The 16,478-nt window shown below is 36.9% G+C and overlaps 1 protein-coding gene and 1 long non-coding RNA gene across 3 annotated transcripts; both read right to left on the reverse strand.

Moving 5' to 3' along the window:
* Positions 1-268: 268 nt before the first annotated feature.
* LOC122068935 lies at positions 269-5,600 on the reverse strand. 2 transcript variants are annotated; one of them, XR_006137299.1, is made up of 6 exons: positions 5,337-5,598; positions 4,129-4,220; positions 3,710-3,992; positions 1,833-2,102; positions 1,198-1,278; positions 357-1,110 (listed from the first exon to the last, which is right to left on the reverse strand). It is a non-coding gene; the product is annotated as an uncharacterized LOC122068935 (long non-coding RNA). The 2 variants fall into 2 exon arrangements; XR_006137298.1 differs by having other exon boundaries at positions 269-1,110; positions 1,833-3,992; positions 5,337-5,600.
* Positions 5,601-9,717: 4,117 nt separating this feature from the next.
* On the reverse strand, positions 9,718-13,178 carry LOC122068937 (GDSL esterase/lipase At5g33370-like). Its single transcript, XM_042632843.1, has 5 exons — positions 12,866-13,178; positions 12,658-12,785; positions 12,321-12,563; positions 11,139-11,391; positions 9,718-10,220 (listed from the first exon to the last, which is right to left on the reverse strand). Exons 1-5 carry the CDS (start codon positions 13,098-13,100, stop codon positions 9,964-9,966), a joined length of 1,116 nt encoding a protein of 371 aa, XP_042488777.1. The 5' UTR covers positions 13,101-13,178; the 3' UTR covers positions 9,718-9,963.
* Between the last annotated feature and the right edge of the window lie 3,300 nt (positions 13,179-16,478).

The raw sequence follows: 16,478 nt of genomic DNA on the forward strand, positions 1-16,478 counted from the left end.
ACTGTTATACTACTTTTAACAAAATGAAGGCCCAGCATCATCTGGAGGGTATTTTGGTAAATATATTGAACCCTTTTGCATCCATCTGGTAACCCAGAGTTTAACTGAAATTCCCTTGAGATGATTTTTTGTACTGTACCATCAGTCCAACAGATCCCTGTATTCATCATAAAATACCCTTCTGATACTTTTTTTAAGCTTCTGATTGGCAGGGTATGCATTAGGAGCAGAATCCTGGATCCAAACTCAAATCACTCTTACCACTGTCCCATCCTCAGGTAATGGAAACCCAAACCACAACATCAGTTCCTTCTTTATCAAGAAAAAACAATAGTTCCTTCTCTATTACCAACCAACAGTTAATAGAATACCCTTTCATCTGCTTTATTGATCTCACTTCTCCTGACTGGAACACATGGTGTAAATATGAAGAATATAAACTTTAGTACTAAGCATATGTATTGTAAATATTAAACAATTAATTAAAAGTTACAAACAGCTAATCTTCAAACATGTAGCTGAATAGTCCTGCAAGGGGGCCATAGAGATTCATCCATTCTAATATTTATTTGTTTTCCCAAATAAATATATGATGGCCATGTCCTAAAGGATCATCATCATCATAAGGTGCTACTGAAGCAGTTGATGGTGGCAACATCACGATGGGACTTCCATGAACTTGGAGCTCATCTAGCAATGAAATGTAAGCAGACTCACAGCACTGAGTATTTTGTGTTGAGATGAGCAAGTATTACTTCCTCCAGAAATATTTTCTTGTAGTTCTAGGAATCCAGAAGAACCCAGATCAGTATCTTCAATATTGAGCACTCTTTACACAACATGTGCCCATAAACTGTGCCAGGGCTGGTGCTACTTGACTGAATTGCGGTAACAGAAATGGAAAGATGAAATGTCATTTTCTATCAAGGGAAAAGTGAATTTTAGAAAAACTAAGCTGCCAAGCTTGTTATTTGCAATAGAAAGGGTGTTAAATGGGTTCTTCAAGATTGAGATGCTTCTTAAAACTTCAGTCCCACTTGCAATTCTTCATCTTCATCAACCAAGAATTTTGCTCCTTCAGAAGCCTCAACAAAGTAGTGGATAAGAGTCCTAAAATGTTTAGATTATAGCATGTAAAACTGCTGGCACATGATTAAGCAGAATATGAGCATAGGGAACAATGGAAATCAGACTGACCTAATCCCATGATCCTGAAGAGGATTTCTCCAGTTATTAGGCATAAAGACCAGTGCATGCTAAAGGAAATCAGCATCAAACCTGCGCAAATTGTTTCCCCTGATGACAACAATGCTTGACAAATAACATGACCTTAAATGGATTTGAATGGTAGAATTTAATTAATGTAGCCAACTCCATTTAGTTGGGAAAAATCTCAGTGAAGTTGGGTTGAGCTGGTATTCCACACCTAATTGACTCTGGAACATAGAAATTGTTTGCCATACTAGGTATACAGTACACAATCCTATAGTCATGGATTGGCTTGTAACAAGAAATTATGTAAATTATGTCAGAACTACTCTATCAATATTAAAGCCATGGTACCTCTGCTCACAGTAAGCTTGACAAGTGCACTATTTAAGCCGTGTTTGCAAGTTCCAACTTGATCAGGTTTCAAGTAATATTGGAATTATGAATTAACACAATAAATACATGGAAGGAAAGCTGAATAATCGCAATCAGGAACAACATTATAGGAAACTGTCCTTCAAATTAATAAGATGTTCTGAATAATGACTCAAATCTAGGGGGAAAGAAGCAACGAGAGAAAAATGCGATACTCAAATATGTTCATTCTCAACAAATAGGCTTACTTTTGAATATGTGATTCCTAGTGCATCTGTCTCCAGTTGCCAACACGATTTTAATACCATCCTCCATCTTGTGTCGGAGTCGCAATATCTATGGTCATAACTTCCACAGTAAGAGTGCATGCCATTCATTCCATACCTCCCATCATTAGTATTACCATTGATAGAATCCAGAAGTAAATATAATACTTCGTATTGCAGCTGTAATATGACGATCACCAACAATATCTTTTTAACAAAATCGATGAGGGCAAGCAATAGGAATGGACCAGCCTGAACAGAAACTACTCATGTATGATCATTCTCTAGAAACTCACGAAAGTAGTCAATCCAACACCTCTGAATTTTGAAAAGTGAAGACCATGTAACAACAGATAACAGAATTTTCCTTATATAAGCATCAGAATTAGATAATTTAGATCTATAGTATTGAAGTAAAGCCTGACTTCCAGAGTTTTGAGGCTTCTGCATCAAAGCTCAGTTAAAGAAAAGGTAAATAAAAGCTTGATAGAAAAAAAGAAATGAAAGGTTACACTATCTAAAACGGATATAAGTTTGTAAATAACAAATTTATTTCTTCACATATAATTTGTTTTTGGGGTTTTTTTTTTTGGAGGGGGGGGGGGATGGAAGCAAGTTATTGTATGCTTAATTCAACTGAATTGGGGTAGGACAGAAAAATAAATGCATTGGACTCAATATGGTAACCATCATAAATTTCTTGAAGTACAGAACCAATTGGACTGCCAGTGCTCACAACCATTTTCCACCAACTAAAAAGAGCTGCATCTATCTTCAAAACATCACATGATCCTTTTCTTTCCATAACCTCCAGGCCCCAAAATATTTGTTGGAGAAGTATATGTCATAAGATCAATATCTCTAGCTCTAAGTATGTACTCCAACCTTTTATTTAAAGCCTACAAGGAACAGACACAACCTAACTGGCATAAAAAAGGTTAATGAATCCGCAGCAGAGGACCCAGAAGAAGTTGCAATGGATAAGCAGGTGATACACAATCTCTTCCTTCTCCTTTCAGAACATAAACATTTTTGCAATACAATATTACCGAATCACGTGAAAATGCAGTACAGTCATCAATTCATAAGGTGACAGAGTATGGACTTTGACTCCAATAGACGGTTCCAAGGATGTACCCAAAAGAGAAACATTTTGGCCTAGCTCATACTGGATTAGGGTTGAGAACTGCGCTAAATTAAGGGGGATTGGGCTGGGTTAGGGTTGAAACTGACTGCACATTCCCCTCCTTGTAGATGACAGGTCTCTCTTTTTGGATTCTTACATGAATTCACAGAACAAGAAGATATTGTTGCACAAGTGGTTGCACCAATCCCCAAGAACCTAAATTTTTTTTAGGAATCCCAGACCCCAGACGTAAGGCAAGCATCACAATATGAGACATCTGGCTGGAGAAGTGTAAGCTCCTAATGCTGTTCCCTGATGCTGACCTCAAGACAAGCTTGAAAGAGTAATGCTCTGACATATTTTAAAGAAAATAATAGCAAAGATAGAAAATAAAAAAGCAAACTTGAAATTTTGGGGGAAATAATACTCACCTAGGATCACAAAGGGCAGATCCAAAAAAATAGAGAATGCATCATATATTTGAGTAACATCCATTCAGTAAGAACAAATTTTACTAAAAAACTACACCAGAAATAGTTTGACATTGTCCGGTTTTACTTTTTCCAGAATTTCAATTGCATTAGAAATATGAACCATAATATCCATGTCAAAAGACAGAATTCATTGTGCCAAAGATAAATATGTACACATAGAAGTACATTCTGTAGCTTGTCCGCTTTCTGCTATATTTTAAATATTACAAATTACAAAACTTCAGAACACAGATGCATACCATTTAAGTAGGACAACCTTTCACTACATATGGTGCAAGTCTGAAGCAGATGAGATGAATTCCCTCTAGGAGATTCCCTAGATTGTACTCTACACTTTTGCCAAATATAAGGTGGGGCCAGCAATAGAATTTGTTTCTGGGAAGATGATATGATGAGATGAATCCCCTCTGGGAGATTCCCTAGATTGTACTCTACACTTTTGCTTCACATGCTGTCTCAGAATCAGGCATCTCCTGGATCACTCAGTTTACTTATGGTCTTTCGGAGCTTCTTCAAGATGTGCTAATCATCAAGAAGTGATAATATGGATCAGATAAAACAATGGAACCTCATATTCAAATTTAATTTTTTTCCCCATAAGGACCAGAAGCCCATTTCCTAAGAAAGCAGTATTGTTCTTAAAAAGGTTTACACTTACAATCTGTGCAGAACTGGGTGGAAGGGATTGTGCCTTCTTCTCATGCATATCTCATGCTGTAATACCTGGATTCGTCATTTTACCCAAAGTACCTGCATTGGAGATGGCATGACATGTAAAAGTATCTTCAAATCCGTACCCTTGTTGTATTTTGAATTTTTTGGAGACTGATTACTTGCAGATATACACAAGATAAAACAGGGATCTGTATTATCTCAAGTCTAAAGCATTTTTTACCCTTGGCAATGTGCATAACACTATTACATTTGAAGTTCTTAATATCATTTTAGAAGTTCACAATCGCATTTTTCTGTACAATTTTATGTCTTTATTTGCAGATAAACATCAAATCTGTCTATATGCATAATTCGTTTGCCGATTTGAATATTGTATAACCTCTATATATGTTTTATATGACCAATAACCAGTGCCTATTATACCATATTGGCCAATTCCAACCAATTTTATTCAAATTCTCTATCTTGGTGCTCTTTGAAATAAAGTTTTATAGAGCTTACTCTTGATGGTTATTCCCCAAGAAATCTAGGTTTGTAATTATTGGTTTGATCACCTATTATGTGCCTTTTGTCGAATGGGATTCTACCAAGTTTGAGTTTTTATCTTCTACATTTGGGCTGAGGTAACTCGGATTATGTGGTTTCTCTCAGGTTATTGTGTGATGGGTTCTACCAAGACAGAGTATTTATCTCCAGTATCCAATCGATTCCTTCATTTTTTGAGCATCAGAGAAAGAACTTCAGGTTATTGTGTGAATAACAACAGTTATCAAATTCAGGTTATGTTACATTGGAGATCTTGTGAGGCAACCTGCTATGCATTCTAAGGCAAAATCCAGAGCCGCCCAGTTCGTAATTCCATATAATTTGTATCAAATTAGTAGGGGAAGAGTAAATTTGGGTGATTAGCTCTTTAAATTTATTCACTTCTGTTGGTTTCTAACTAAACTTCAGAAACTAACCTAAATTCGACAACCCAATAGATAATTCTGCAACAAAACGCAACAGCAAGGCTTGAAAGGAAGAACAAACAGATTTATCAACCAAAAAACAAGAACAGTGTCATCGATTTTAAACTTCGTTTTATTAACAAGAATCAGACACAGAACAAAAGGTGAACAAGACCCTGATATCATCATAAAGATTGATATTGATAATTTGGAAAGCCAAGAACAAGGAATCGGTCATTACCAACAAAATCCCTCAAAATCATTTTTTTTATCCGTTCTACTTTTCTGCGTCGCTTAAAAAGTGTAGTCGTCCCTATGGTGTGGGAAACAGGTTCTTAAGAATCGAGCCAGCCTCTTGACGATCCCCTCTTGACTGCGATACCAAATGGAATGGGTTTCACACGCTGCCAGAGTAGATCACCTAAGGACTATCTATCGCGAAAATTTGTACCATTCTACACCATGGCAAATATGAGCTTGTTTTATAAACTCATCAAGGAAGACCATTTTGAAAAGCTTAACCTAATAAATATATGGGCAAGAGAATGCTACCTGTAAGTGTAGTTACATTGCAGTTACATGTCAATAGCTACATGTGAGTATCTTTAGTTAGAGCAGTATGGTTTTTTCGCATCCGTTGTATCATGATGTAGACACACTAGCGGATAGCATTATTTCTTTCTAAATGTATATATTAAAATATTTGTTGAAAGTTTTTATTTTTATTTTTTTAATAGAAGAAAAGAAAAGAAAAGAAAATTCATTAAAGGAGATAACTTAGTACATCAAGGTTGATACCAGAATTTTGGTTGGTGAACTTTTTCACCATGACATTGCAGGCAATACATTTAAGCAGAAGCACTAGTTCATCAGACTACCTGAGAAAAAAATGGGCTAGAGAGAGGGGTTTATATACATAAAAAAAAAATAGAGGAATAGCACTCCAAGGCCACAAGCTAGAGCTTTTGTTCAAGAGAATGTTATGTAAGTTGTTAGAATCACTCTAGATTTCTTCCACCGATCCACCCTCCACCCCTCGTCCATTGTCGGCTTCAAAACTTTATGAAGTGCCTGACTAGTGGCTTCAATACTTTTTTTGTCATTATGTAATCTTTGTGGAGTGAGACAAATCCATCTTGAGACATTCAAAATAGTATTAGTTAACACCTGTACAAATTAAGATTGGATAATTCAAATTGGGGGGGGGGGGGGGTTGGAGAGGTTGGTTATAGAAGAAAAGAATGCAGAGACAATTGTTGCATGGATCCAAGACATGAGGCCAAAAATTAAAGGGAAAATCTTTTATGTAGGGGAGTGTGGCCCTTGCGCCCGGACACATGGGGTCAAAATGATCGGACAATTTCCCATTAAAGGAAAAATATAGAAGAAAAGAATTCAGGGACAATTGTTGCATGGATCCAAAACTTTTTGGTAGAAAGAGGGCTATTCATTAATACATGTGGAACATGAAGAAAATGGGTTACATAGATCCTTCAACCACGGTGTGGATAACAACCACACTGTCCTACACGCTTCTGACATGGCTTTTCGGGCTAAAGAGTCAGGAACAACGTTGGACTCCCTAGAAATAAAAGAAAAAATACAACTTGAAAATTCCTTTTGAAATGAAATGGATATCATCTAAGATACCCTGAACCGAGAGTGGAACTGTCTTGGAGTGGCCGGTCAGATAGTTCACCAGTTCTTTGCAATCGGCTTCAGCCATGACATATCGGATATCCTTCGAGATGCACTCTAGGAGCCCCAACCGAAGGGCAAGAGCCTCGCCTTCAATAGCACCACCACAACTGACCATATCCGAAATAGTGATGATCGGAATGCCCTCATGGTTGCGGATAACCACTCCAAGACCCCCACACTTCGAGCTGGTATTCCCAGAAGCATCAGAATTGAGCTTGACGAAAGGGAGAGAAGGAGGCTTCCACATCTGCTTGGGGAAGGGGGGAAATTCACTATGGAGGGCAGAGTGAACATGGTCACTCGAGCACTTGTGAATTCCGTCGAAGCAATGGTAGCTGCTTGCATCACCTCTAGCAAGTTCTAGCTTTGGTCATTTCTAGCCAACCAGAGGAACCATAAAATAAAGGAGCTCAAAGTGACAATATAGCGTCTGCTTCCTCCTTGCCAACAGCGTTGAAACTAGACCATTGAGCTATCCACTGTTAAGTAGCTGGAGGATGTGGAGGTCATGAGGCAAAAAATTAAAGGGGAAATCTTTTATGTGAGGGGGTGGTGACCCTTGAACAACATAGGGGCAAAATGATCAACCCATTTTTCATGAAAAGAAAAATAACCCTTTTATAAATGTTTTCTGGTGCACTTCCATTGGCATTCATGCACATGTAGAAATCACTTCCCTACAAAAATTTAATTATGCTCTTCAAGTTTTTGAGGTTGAGATTTTGACAGGTCACTGGGCATCCCAATACTCCCTATGCATGATTTGAATTTATTGGGGAAAGGTGGTCGGTGGTCGGTGGTTCGTGGTTCGAATAGCAATGAAAAGTGCTCCACCTAACCCTCAATTGGATGAGCATTGAATGGAATCATAATTCCAGTTGTACTGAACAAAGAGGGTTATGGGCTAACCCGATTACTTTTTGGCCATTTGTAGAATTTTCTTCTCTATCTGCAATAACAACATATCCATTAAATCATGAGGAAGAGAGGAGGATCACATCTGTTTTGACAGTATTACAATTGGACTTAGGACTATCCTTTGGCCTTCCAGCCAACAAAGACTTGGATCTCTCCATGACACTGCTCCTTAGATTTCACATATATAGGATTATAATTTATAAGCTATTGTGAGATGGTGGGAAAAATAAATAAAATCCTCTTTATATATATTTGGAAAATGATCCCCACATCCGTTTTTTTTTTTGGGTAAATATCCTCAGATCCTCTCATATTTTGATGATGTGGGACTCACTAACACTGTCTTCTCACTGATAATGTACGCCCCTTTATCCGACAATGTTTAATGTGGCATAGGAAACTCTTTCCACAGTGGCAAATTGGGAAACTTTTTTTTTTTTAGGGGGGTAGGTTTAAGAAACCTTCTATGGACTATCTGTGTTTTTGGGAAGGGGATCATGGTGGCGAATGGAAAAATGGTAGGTCAAAACACGTTATGAACAAAAAATTTCAGCATATGGGCTTACCTTTTATTTTTAGTAGAAAAAATTCTATTGATTAGAATAGATTACACTCTTGTCATCTACAACAACATTTACAGATAAGGACCGGAATTAAGCTAGATTGTCCTATTTACAACAAACAGAACCTTTCTTGCAAGGGAATATATATGAGCCTACTTATAACGAAGTGATAAAGTATAAATCCTCTGTATGGAGAGAATATTGTTGTCTCTCTTGTTATAGGCCTTCTTTGAGTGTCGTAACCCTGGATTTATTAATTGAGGCCAATACCAACATGATACCGATTTAGCTCGATTGCCCCATATTAGTCCAGATTTACCTCTAGTTTCAATAAAAATTGATTTTTATTTACATTTTTATTTGGTCCATATTGGTAATTTGATATAAATCGATTGATTCAGTTGATCCAATACCGATTACTACAACCATGGGCGTAGCAGTCACAATTACAATCTATCCAAAAAAAGTCAACTACAAGAAATATATTGAATTTAATACTAATCAAACTGAATTTAGATGTATTTACATAATTATCCTTGAGATGCCTTCTCTTTGCCATTCAACATGGGAGAACAAAAGAATTTGTCCACATGAATAGATGTGTAGAAGCTCATTTTTGCGAGGTTACTAGACTCCTTTATATATTTTAGGAGAAAAATTTTCTTTACTATAGATGAAATGACATCATGATTGGACTCTTTGATCATCATTAGCCTCCAACCCTCTATTGATGAAGTCTAAACTTTGCTCCCCTAAGGCCATCTGAAGATATCAATATCTATGGTGTAGGAATTATTCTTTCACTGTGGGTGGAGTGAAACTTGATACTTTTTCTTATGTCTGGAAACAAGTTGTGAATCTAATACCTTGATAGTATTAATGTGGTCAACACTGAAAAAACAGTCTTCCACCACCACCATCACCCAAAACATTGATTACAGAAATAATAAGGGAATTCTTAGTCGGGACATCTCATTTCATCACATGGAAGGATCAAATGGTAAATCTCTCTATAGATACTTATGAGATAGTTTGGACAGATCAAATGTTAAATTTTAGGCCCACATCTAATCATTTGCCTCCTTGTGTAATGCTATACTCTTATGCATATATGTCCATTTACCTTTGGTATTCCTTCGCATATATTTTAACTTCTTAGATTTTTCAATGGATGTTTTGTCACATGGCCAACTCCGTACTAGATTGAGACTTGACATGTGAATAGGAAACATCAAAATCTATCGATCCCCAAAATTTCATCCTAATTTAATCTTCCCTAAGGCAAAAGTTGACAATTGATCATAACTCAATTATGCGATATATTAGCTAACAGATGGCAGCAATGTGAACACGAGATGGAGCATCATATAGGAAGGGGAAGAGAGAGAGAGATAGAAGTGTGCCCAACCTTTTCCCTTATATTTATAAGTATACTTGGAATTTGAAAAATATAATCTTCCATTAATCATCTAATACATAGACAACAAATAATAATGTGGACACAAGGAAAACCACTAGCTTTCCTCACACAATTGACAAACTAAAATCTGAATGCATGACAGCTTGACTCACACTCAAAAACACTTGACACAGCTTCGACAATTACAATACTATATATTAAAGGAAAACATGAAAGAAGATATGTGGACTAGTAATTGGCTTTTAAAAATGGATTTTGAGCTTAATTTAGGTCTTGGAAGCAAGTGCAGAAACTCTGGAATCAATGGTGGCCAAGATGGTAGTTAGGTTCCCATGGTACATGTAATCTGAGGTTCCTCTTAGGATCTGTTGGACGACGTACCTGCATGCTCTCTCACTTGGGTGGAAAGCATCCCAGAATGCATATATATCTCTGTTTGGACACAGGTTTGAAAGAACTGTGCAGAGTCCAATTCCATTGTATGCCCCTTGCCCACAACATGCTATCCTCGATGTTACAAAGCCTGTAATAGTAATTCATCATCAAACCAAATCAAACCAAATTATTGTCAGTAATTCAATGATATAAACCAATCAGATCAAGTTTTGTTTGGTTCAACCGGTTCAACCGGTTCAACCGGTCAAGCTGTCATATTGTCTGGAACACTAGTAGTGCAATTATGGGTTTGTCTTATGACTACTGCTCAATATTTGCCAATCATGTCTCACACAGGCACGGGGCACAACTCCCACCACCTCTTTATGGAGTGCATGCATGCTTATCCCCAATTAATGCACAGGGTCAATTATTAGGAGCCATATAAGGGACCCACATAGGGCCAGAATGGGAGTCAAAGAGGGCCACAAGCATCTTGAAAGATAAAAAGTTATTGATAGTTCCACGACTTGGATATCATTAAGAGAACTTGATCCACTGATTAAGCCCTAGAAGCTCTCTCTCCTAAGAGGGAAGTGCCAACCACCAAGGGATGTCTATGAAGATATGCGTGGCTAATTAGTGATTGGGAACTAAGGCATTTGGATTAAATTTAAAGGTGAATGATTTTGAGGAGCAAACAACCAAGTCTGAATCAGCTCCCTACATTGGGAGAGAAATTATCCTCCTCTCATTGTCTAAGGGGTATCCAAACCACGAGTCAAATCAATTAATGTACCATTAACTAGTGATCTGATACTTCATGAAAGATAGGATCCCACGTGGGGAGTTCATCCAACCACTTCACTTCTTCATTGCCAAAAATGAAAGGAAAAATCCACCCACTTCGATTTATTAAAGGTTGGTTAATTTAATGGCTAACAGACACTCTTAATATAACTTACCATATGCATGAGGCTTGCGAAAAAACACGGAAAGGAAAAACCCACCAACTTCAATCCCTTAAAGGATGGTTGGTTAACTTAATTATGGCTAACAAACTTACCATATCGCTGAGGGTTATTGATGTAGTCAAGATTCATCCGATACGCATTAACAACAAAGAACACATTTGTACCGATCTCCCTGTTGACTTGGCTTGCCATCTGGACAAGTTGAGGGTTGAAGAGGCCAGCTGCTCGTTGCAGCTCAACAGCACACGACCCATCTGGGCTCCGCTGTGCTATCTCAGCTGGAACACAACCCAGTGGCCCAGTTCCAGTCACAAGAACAGAACGAGCTCCCAAATCATACAGCCTCTGCAAATTAATACATAGAATCCTTAATTAAGTTTCAATAACTAAGCAAATCAAATTAAGGGTCATTTTCATTTCATTAACAATGGCAGTGCTATAGAGAAAGAGAGAGAGAGAGAGAGGTCTTGGAGGTATCAATTGCAAAATGACGAGTTCATTCACTTCTCACTCTTGATCAACTTTTGTGGTTGGTGATAAGTTAGCTATCTATGAGGTGGGGTGTAATGTGATGTGGCTTCCCTCTTCTGCCCCTTCTTAATTTTTTCTAATCTTACGCATTGCAGGCTGGCCTATGCTAACCTATTGGGGACTAGTAGGGTTAAGGGCCACCTATTCCTATATAAATTCACACACCCAAATATGACAGGATTGAATCTCACGGCCTTCTCACCTGGATGTCAACTCTTCAAGCCGAAGCTGCCACCACCACTAGACTAAACTCGTGTTGGCAGGTTCGATCCCACGTCCTTGTGTCCTTTTATGCATTAATGCATCTTTAATGGCAATAACCACTTCTTTGTCTCACCGACTACCCGCTACACATCATCCAATATTAACTCCCCTCTTTACTTCTTTTCCACTCTTTGGGCAACGCTGCTGGCACAATAATAACTCCTCTCTCTCTCTCTCTCTCTCTCTCTCTCTCTCTCTCTCTCGTACCCACATGACCATGTAAGGTTCTGTTGATCACTTTGATAAGGGCCATGCAAAGTTTATAAACTGATCAGCCCATTTTAATGTGGGTTTGTGTAATATTCTGGATCCTCTCCTCATGTGATAATCTTTTACATGCGATCTTACCATTCATGGGGTATTATATTACCAATCAAAGGTATATTAAATGCTTATGTAAAGAGGGTAACTCATCTCTTCACGTAGGGAGTTAGATAACTATTAGATATGGGGAATAAACTAAAGGTGGCAATCGTTACCAGTAGAATCTTTCTGTACTCTGAGATGACATAGCGAACATAATCAGGAAGAGAAAATTGACGAGATCTTGCTGAGTAAGGAACCAAGTAGTAGTTGTTAACAAAGTCATTGCCACCGACAGTAATGAGAACAAGTGCCTGGTTCACTAGCCGCTGTGTCTGGGCAGCTCCAATTTGCATACTCACTCTTTCCTGGTATTGCTGGAAGTACTCAAGTTGCTTTGGCATCCTAATTATGTTTACCTACAAAAATGTAACAAATTATCATCAATTGGGTATGAACAAATCAATTCAATTCAAGAGAATTACCAAAGAAAATTTCTTCATCTTCACTTACAAATTGGATTCCAGTGTCATTAAGAATTCCAATCCCAGCAGAAGCAAAGTTGGCTCCATTAAGTAGTCTATCACCTGTAAGCTCAGGGCTCAAGTAGGGCTGTACAGACTCCTCACCAATTTGCTCACCTGATAGTACACTAATTTAGTTACTATATAATATAATTGACAAAAATAATGTTATAAGAAAGAAGAATTCAGTACTAAACTGATAATGTCTGGGATATTAAGCCCATTAGAGAACCGGCCAGTGGCTCGATGACTCGGATAATCGATGCCATAAGGCGGCGTATCGGCGCGAGCACTGGTTAACAGGTAGTTGTTGTTTCCACTATCAACAAGTGAATCACCAAATACAAAGAATGCCCTGGCTTCTCCTTGGGTGGCAAGAGTTCCTAGAACAAGTACTAGAGCAACCATCAGGGAAGCTAGAAGAAAATCCATGGAGATAGTTTAGGGCAACTCTGAAGGTAGTAGGAACTCTGAGTCTTTGCAGTTCACACCTATATCTGAATACTTTTGTTGGTGACTTGGTCATGTATTTATATAGTTGTGACCATGAAGAGTTTGTTAGATTAAAATCATAAGGATGGATTATATATGTAGTGGGCCTTTTTAATATCCTTTCTACTAGTCATCCATGAGACAGGTGAGCACCATTGACAAAAGCAAGCTAGAAGCCATTTTGATGGCTAGCCAATCTCTAACTTTGGTCATTAGTTGCATGGTGTGTGTGTTAACTTGTTTTTTTCTGTCCATAATAGCCCAACCTCTAGGAGAACTAGTCAAAGGTTGTTTTAATTTGTATCAATATTGTGGAACCTTTATATGATTTTCATTAAACATGTGTTGTTGTTGATGATGATGATGGCTCATCCTTATGGCAACATCTATGATAACATCTCCATCATAAACTAATGATATTTTATAATGAAGGAAATGTTTTGATAGTTAAGTTTGTACTATGTTTCTAAACAGCACACAAATAATTGGATAATTCAAACATAATTTGTAAAGCTTTGTGAAGCTTTGTATGTTTTCATCATTTAAAGTTTGTAGTTTGGGTCTATAATATGTTTCCCTCTCTATCACAATCCCTATTATTAATGTCTAGTCTATATGACTACTGCTCCCTTTTTCTACTGATGATGACAAATATTAGTGGAAAGACCTGATAGTACAAGCAACATTGTAGATTAATTTGTTTTATTATTTTTACTGCAGTTTTCATCATCTAAATGGGGCCTCCTCCTAATTGCAGTTGTTTTGGAATAAATAATAGGGCCCGTGAATATGCTTATTCCAATCTGACAATAATCAAGTGCACAGTACTCCTACATGAGAGCACTCTCATACTTATTTATTTTCCTTCTTTCCAAGGGAACTGATCATGTCCTACTAGAAAAATTATAACTTGGGTCAGGTGAAATAATTAATTTCATGGACCCAAAGCTGCCATTAATCAAATTCATTTGCATAATCTCACATTGAATGTTTAGAAATATTAAGATTTAATTACTGAATCAAACATTATGAAATAAAAAAAAAAAAATTGATATTTCATGTTTGGTGTTTCGATCTACAGTCACTTTTTTTTAGGGTTTTTGTGTCTGTAATGAGGTTCACAGGCCAATAAAAATATCTACAGTGACAAACAAGGGTGTGCCTCCTCTCCAGTGGAAGTGCAGGCGGAACAAAACAGAGGGGAAACTGCAAGGGCCCAGTGGGTCTCACACACACACTCCCACTTTATTTCACAGTACTCTCAAGTGTCTGGGGAGGATCCATGGAATTCATTATACAGTCTCCTTGTATTCCATTCAATGCTGGCTAATTTATGAGGGTAGGATTGAGGAAAGGCAGAGACCTTGATAAATTTAGAGTTCCCATGTGAAATGCATAAATTGGTGGGGTTGAAATTTAAAGGAGAGTAGCTGAATCCACCTCTTTGAAGTTGACACTTCCACCTCCACTCTCTGTGAAAAAAGTATCTTTATTACTCTGAATAACACCAACTACTCTGCAACAAACTCCCACACTGAATCAACTAATTTAGAAAGCAATTCAATAAACCTTCCTCACCATGTCCTCTAATGCTTATACCAAACACTATACTTGCAACTCATTTTCCGGCTATTGAATTTGAAATGGTACAACAGAAATGACATGGCCCACCTCACTGAATCTGTAATTAATGTAGTGCTACACCTTTGAATGAAGCTTGCCTGACCACCTAGAATTATTTTACCTTTTAACCCTTGTAAGCTAAACAAGTACAAAACTATCTCACTGGCACCAAGATCTGTTGCACATCCCCTCCTTTATAGATACTGAATCAATAATTTTACTAGCTAAGGTCACATATCTCTCTTTATTTCTCTCCACCATGTTCTATATATGGTGAGGTACATACATTGCATGGTAGTATTGAGGTAGATTACATTATAAAAATATTGATTGGCTCCAAAAGAAAATATAATATAAGCTTTAAATAGCATTGTTTGTGTTCTAGAGATGAAGTATTTATTCATTGTTATACTGAAATTTAGTTGCTTTGTACCATTTTTTAATTGTAAGTTATTATGACTATCTATCTATATATAAGGAATAAATTTGTTCAATTAATTAGATTTTTATTTTGTTTAAGACAAACACATTAAATCATTCTATATTCGAATATGATGATATATCAATGAATTGTACAACCACCTGTGGAATTGGTGTTGAATCAAATGGTTTGTTGATATTGCTGGTCATCACCACCACAAAATGAGGCTATATGATTACGCATTTGTAAGTTGTCACAACCATGATTTCACACTCAACTGTAGAGATAGGCCGTTGTTTTGATGTGGAGTTTTCTCCATCTATTTCTTATTTTATTTTATTTTTTCTTCTATCTTCTTTATTATTCTTTCCTTCAATTTTGGAGGGGAAAGAAAATTTGGGCTTTGCTGAATATATTAACTGAAAAAAAAAATGCCTTTGCTAGTATATTTGTGATTTATATTTTGTTTAAGAACACATTAATTAAATAATAATACTATATTTAACTTCTTTATATTATGATGTAGCTTCTCAAGTATCCATTATTTTCAATTGCCTTCTAATTTAAGATTAATTTGATATTTTGTTAAACTTGGGGGACTGTATATATCAAATGGATCTATCTTTTAACAAATGCTCATTTTATGAACTCATTTGTCACCTATTATTGTTATGAATTTAAAGCATCATAGGAATTCCATCGTACTTTTAAGAAAAGAAAATCTACTTAAATCTGACCATTGGTTAATAGTGAACAGGGATAATTAAAGTACAATTTTATTTCATTTACAAGTAACATATTGAGCCAATACCATTTTTTTCCTTCTAAGTTCGTTATCACCATGATGTTGCTTGTTGCATCTCTTTTTTGCTTTCAAATGCGGGGATTCTCCAACTAACAGAAAATGTTTTGACGTGTATATATGAATGCAATTCATCTTCTATACATAAAAGAAGTATTGTATAGGGTATACATACACACTCTCTCTCTCTCTCAAAAAAAAAAAAAAAAAAAGAGACCAATAAAATAAGGGGAAAGGAACTCTGCTTGCCTGCACTCCCTATGCCCAGAATATTACTGGGCATGAAAATACCCAATGTGCAGGGGCAGCTGGGTCTTTTCACACCCAACTGTGTCTAGGTGTAGGGAATGTTAGATGAACAAGGTTCTTTCTCCTATAAAATAAATTAAAGGGCCTTATATTTTTTGGATGAATTGACATATATTCAACAAGCGGAAATATATATCATTCCCCAATAGGGGAGAGGAACAAA

Source organism: Macadamia integrifolia, unplaced genomic scaffold, assembly GCF_013358625.1.
Source record: "Macadamia integrifolia cultivar HAES 741 unplaced genomic scaffold, SCU_Mint_v3 scaffold484, whole genome shotgun sequence".
Classification (NCBI taxonomy): Eukaryota; Viridiplantae; Streptophyta; class Magnoliopsida; order Proteales; family Proteaceae; genus Macadamia; species Macadamia integrifolia.

Excerpts from the sequence above, each read along its gene's own strand:
- LOC122068937 (XM_042632843.1), bottom strand. The coding sequence starts at position 13,100 with ATGGATTTTCTTCTAGCTTCCCTGATGGTTGCTCTAGTACTTGTTCTA. Across the intron at positions 11,392-12,320 it reads AGTACAGAAAGATTCTACTG|AGGCTGTATGATTTGGGAGC; the intron begins GTAACGATTGCC and ends ATTAATTTGCAG. Across the intron at positions 10,221-11,138 it reads CAATAACCCTCAGCGATATG|GCTTTGTAACATCGAGGATA; the intron begins GTAAGTTTGTTA and ends TTACTATTACAG.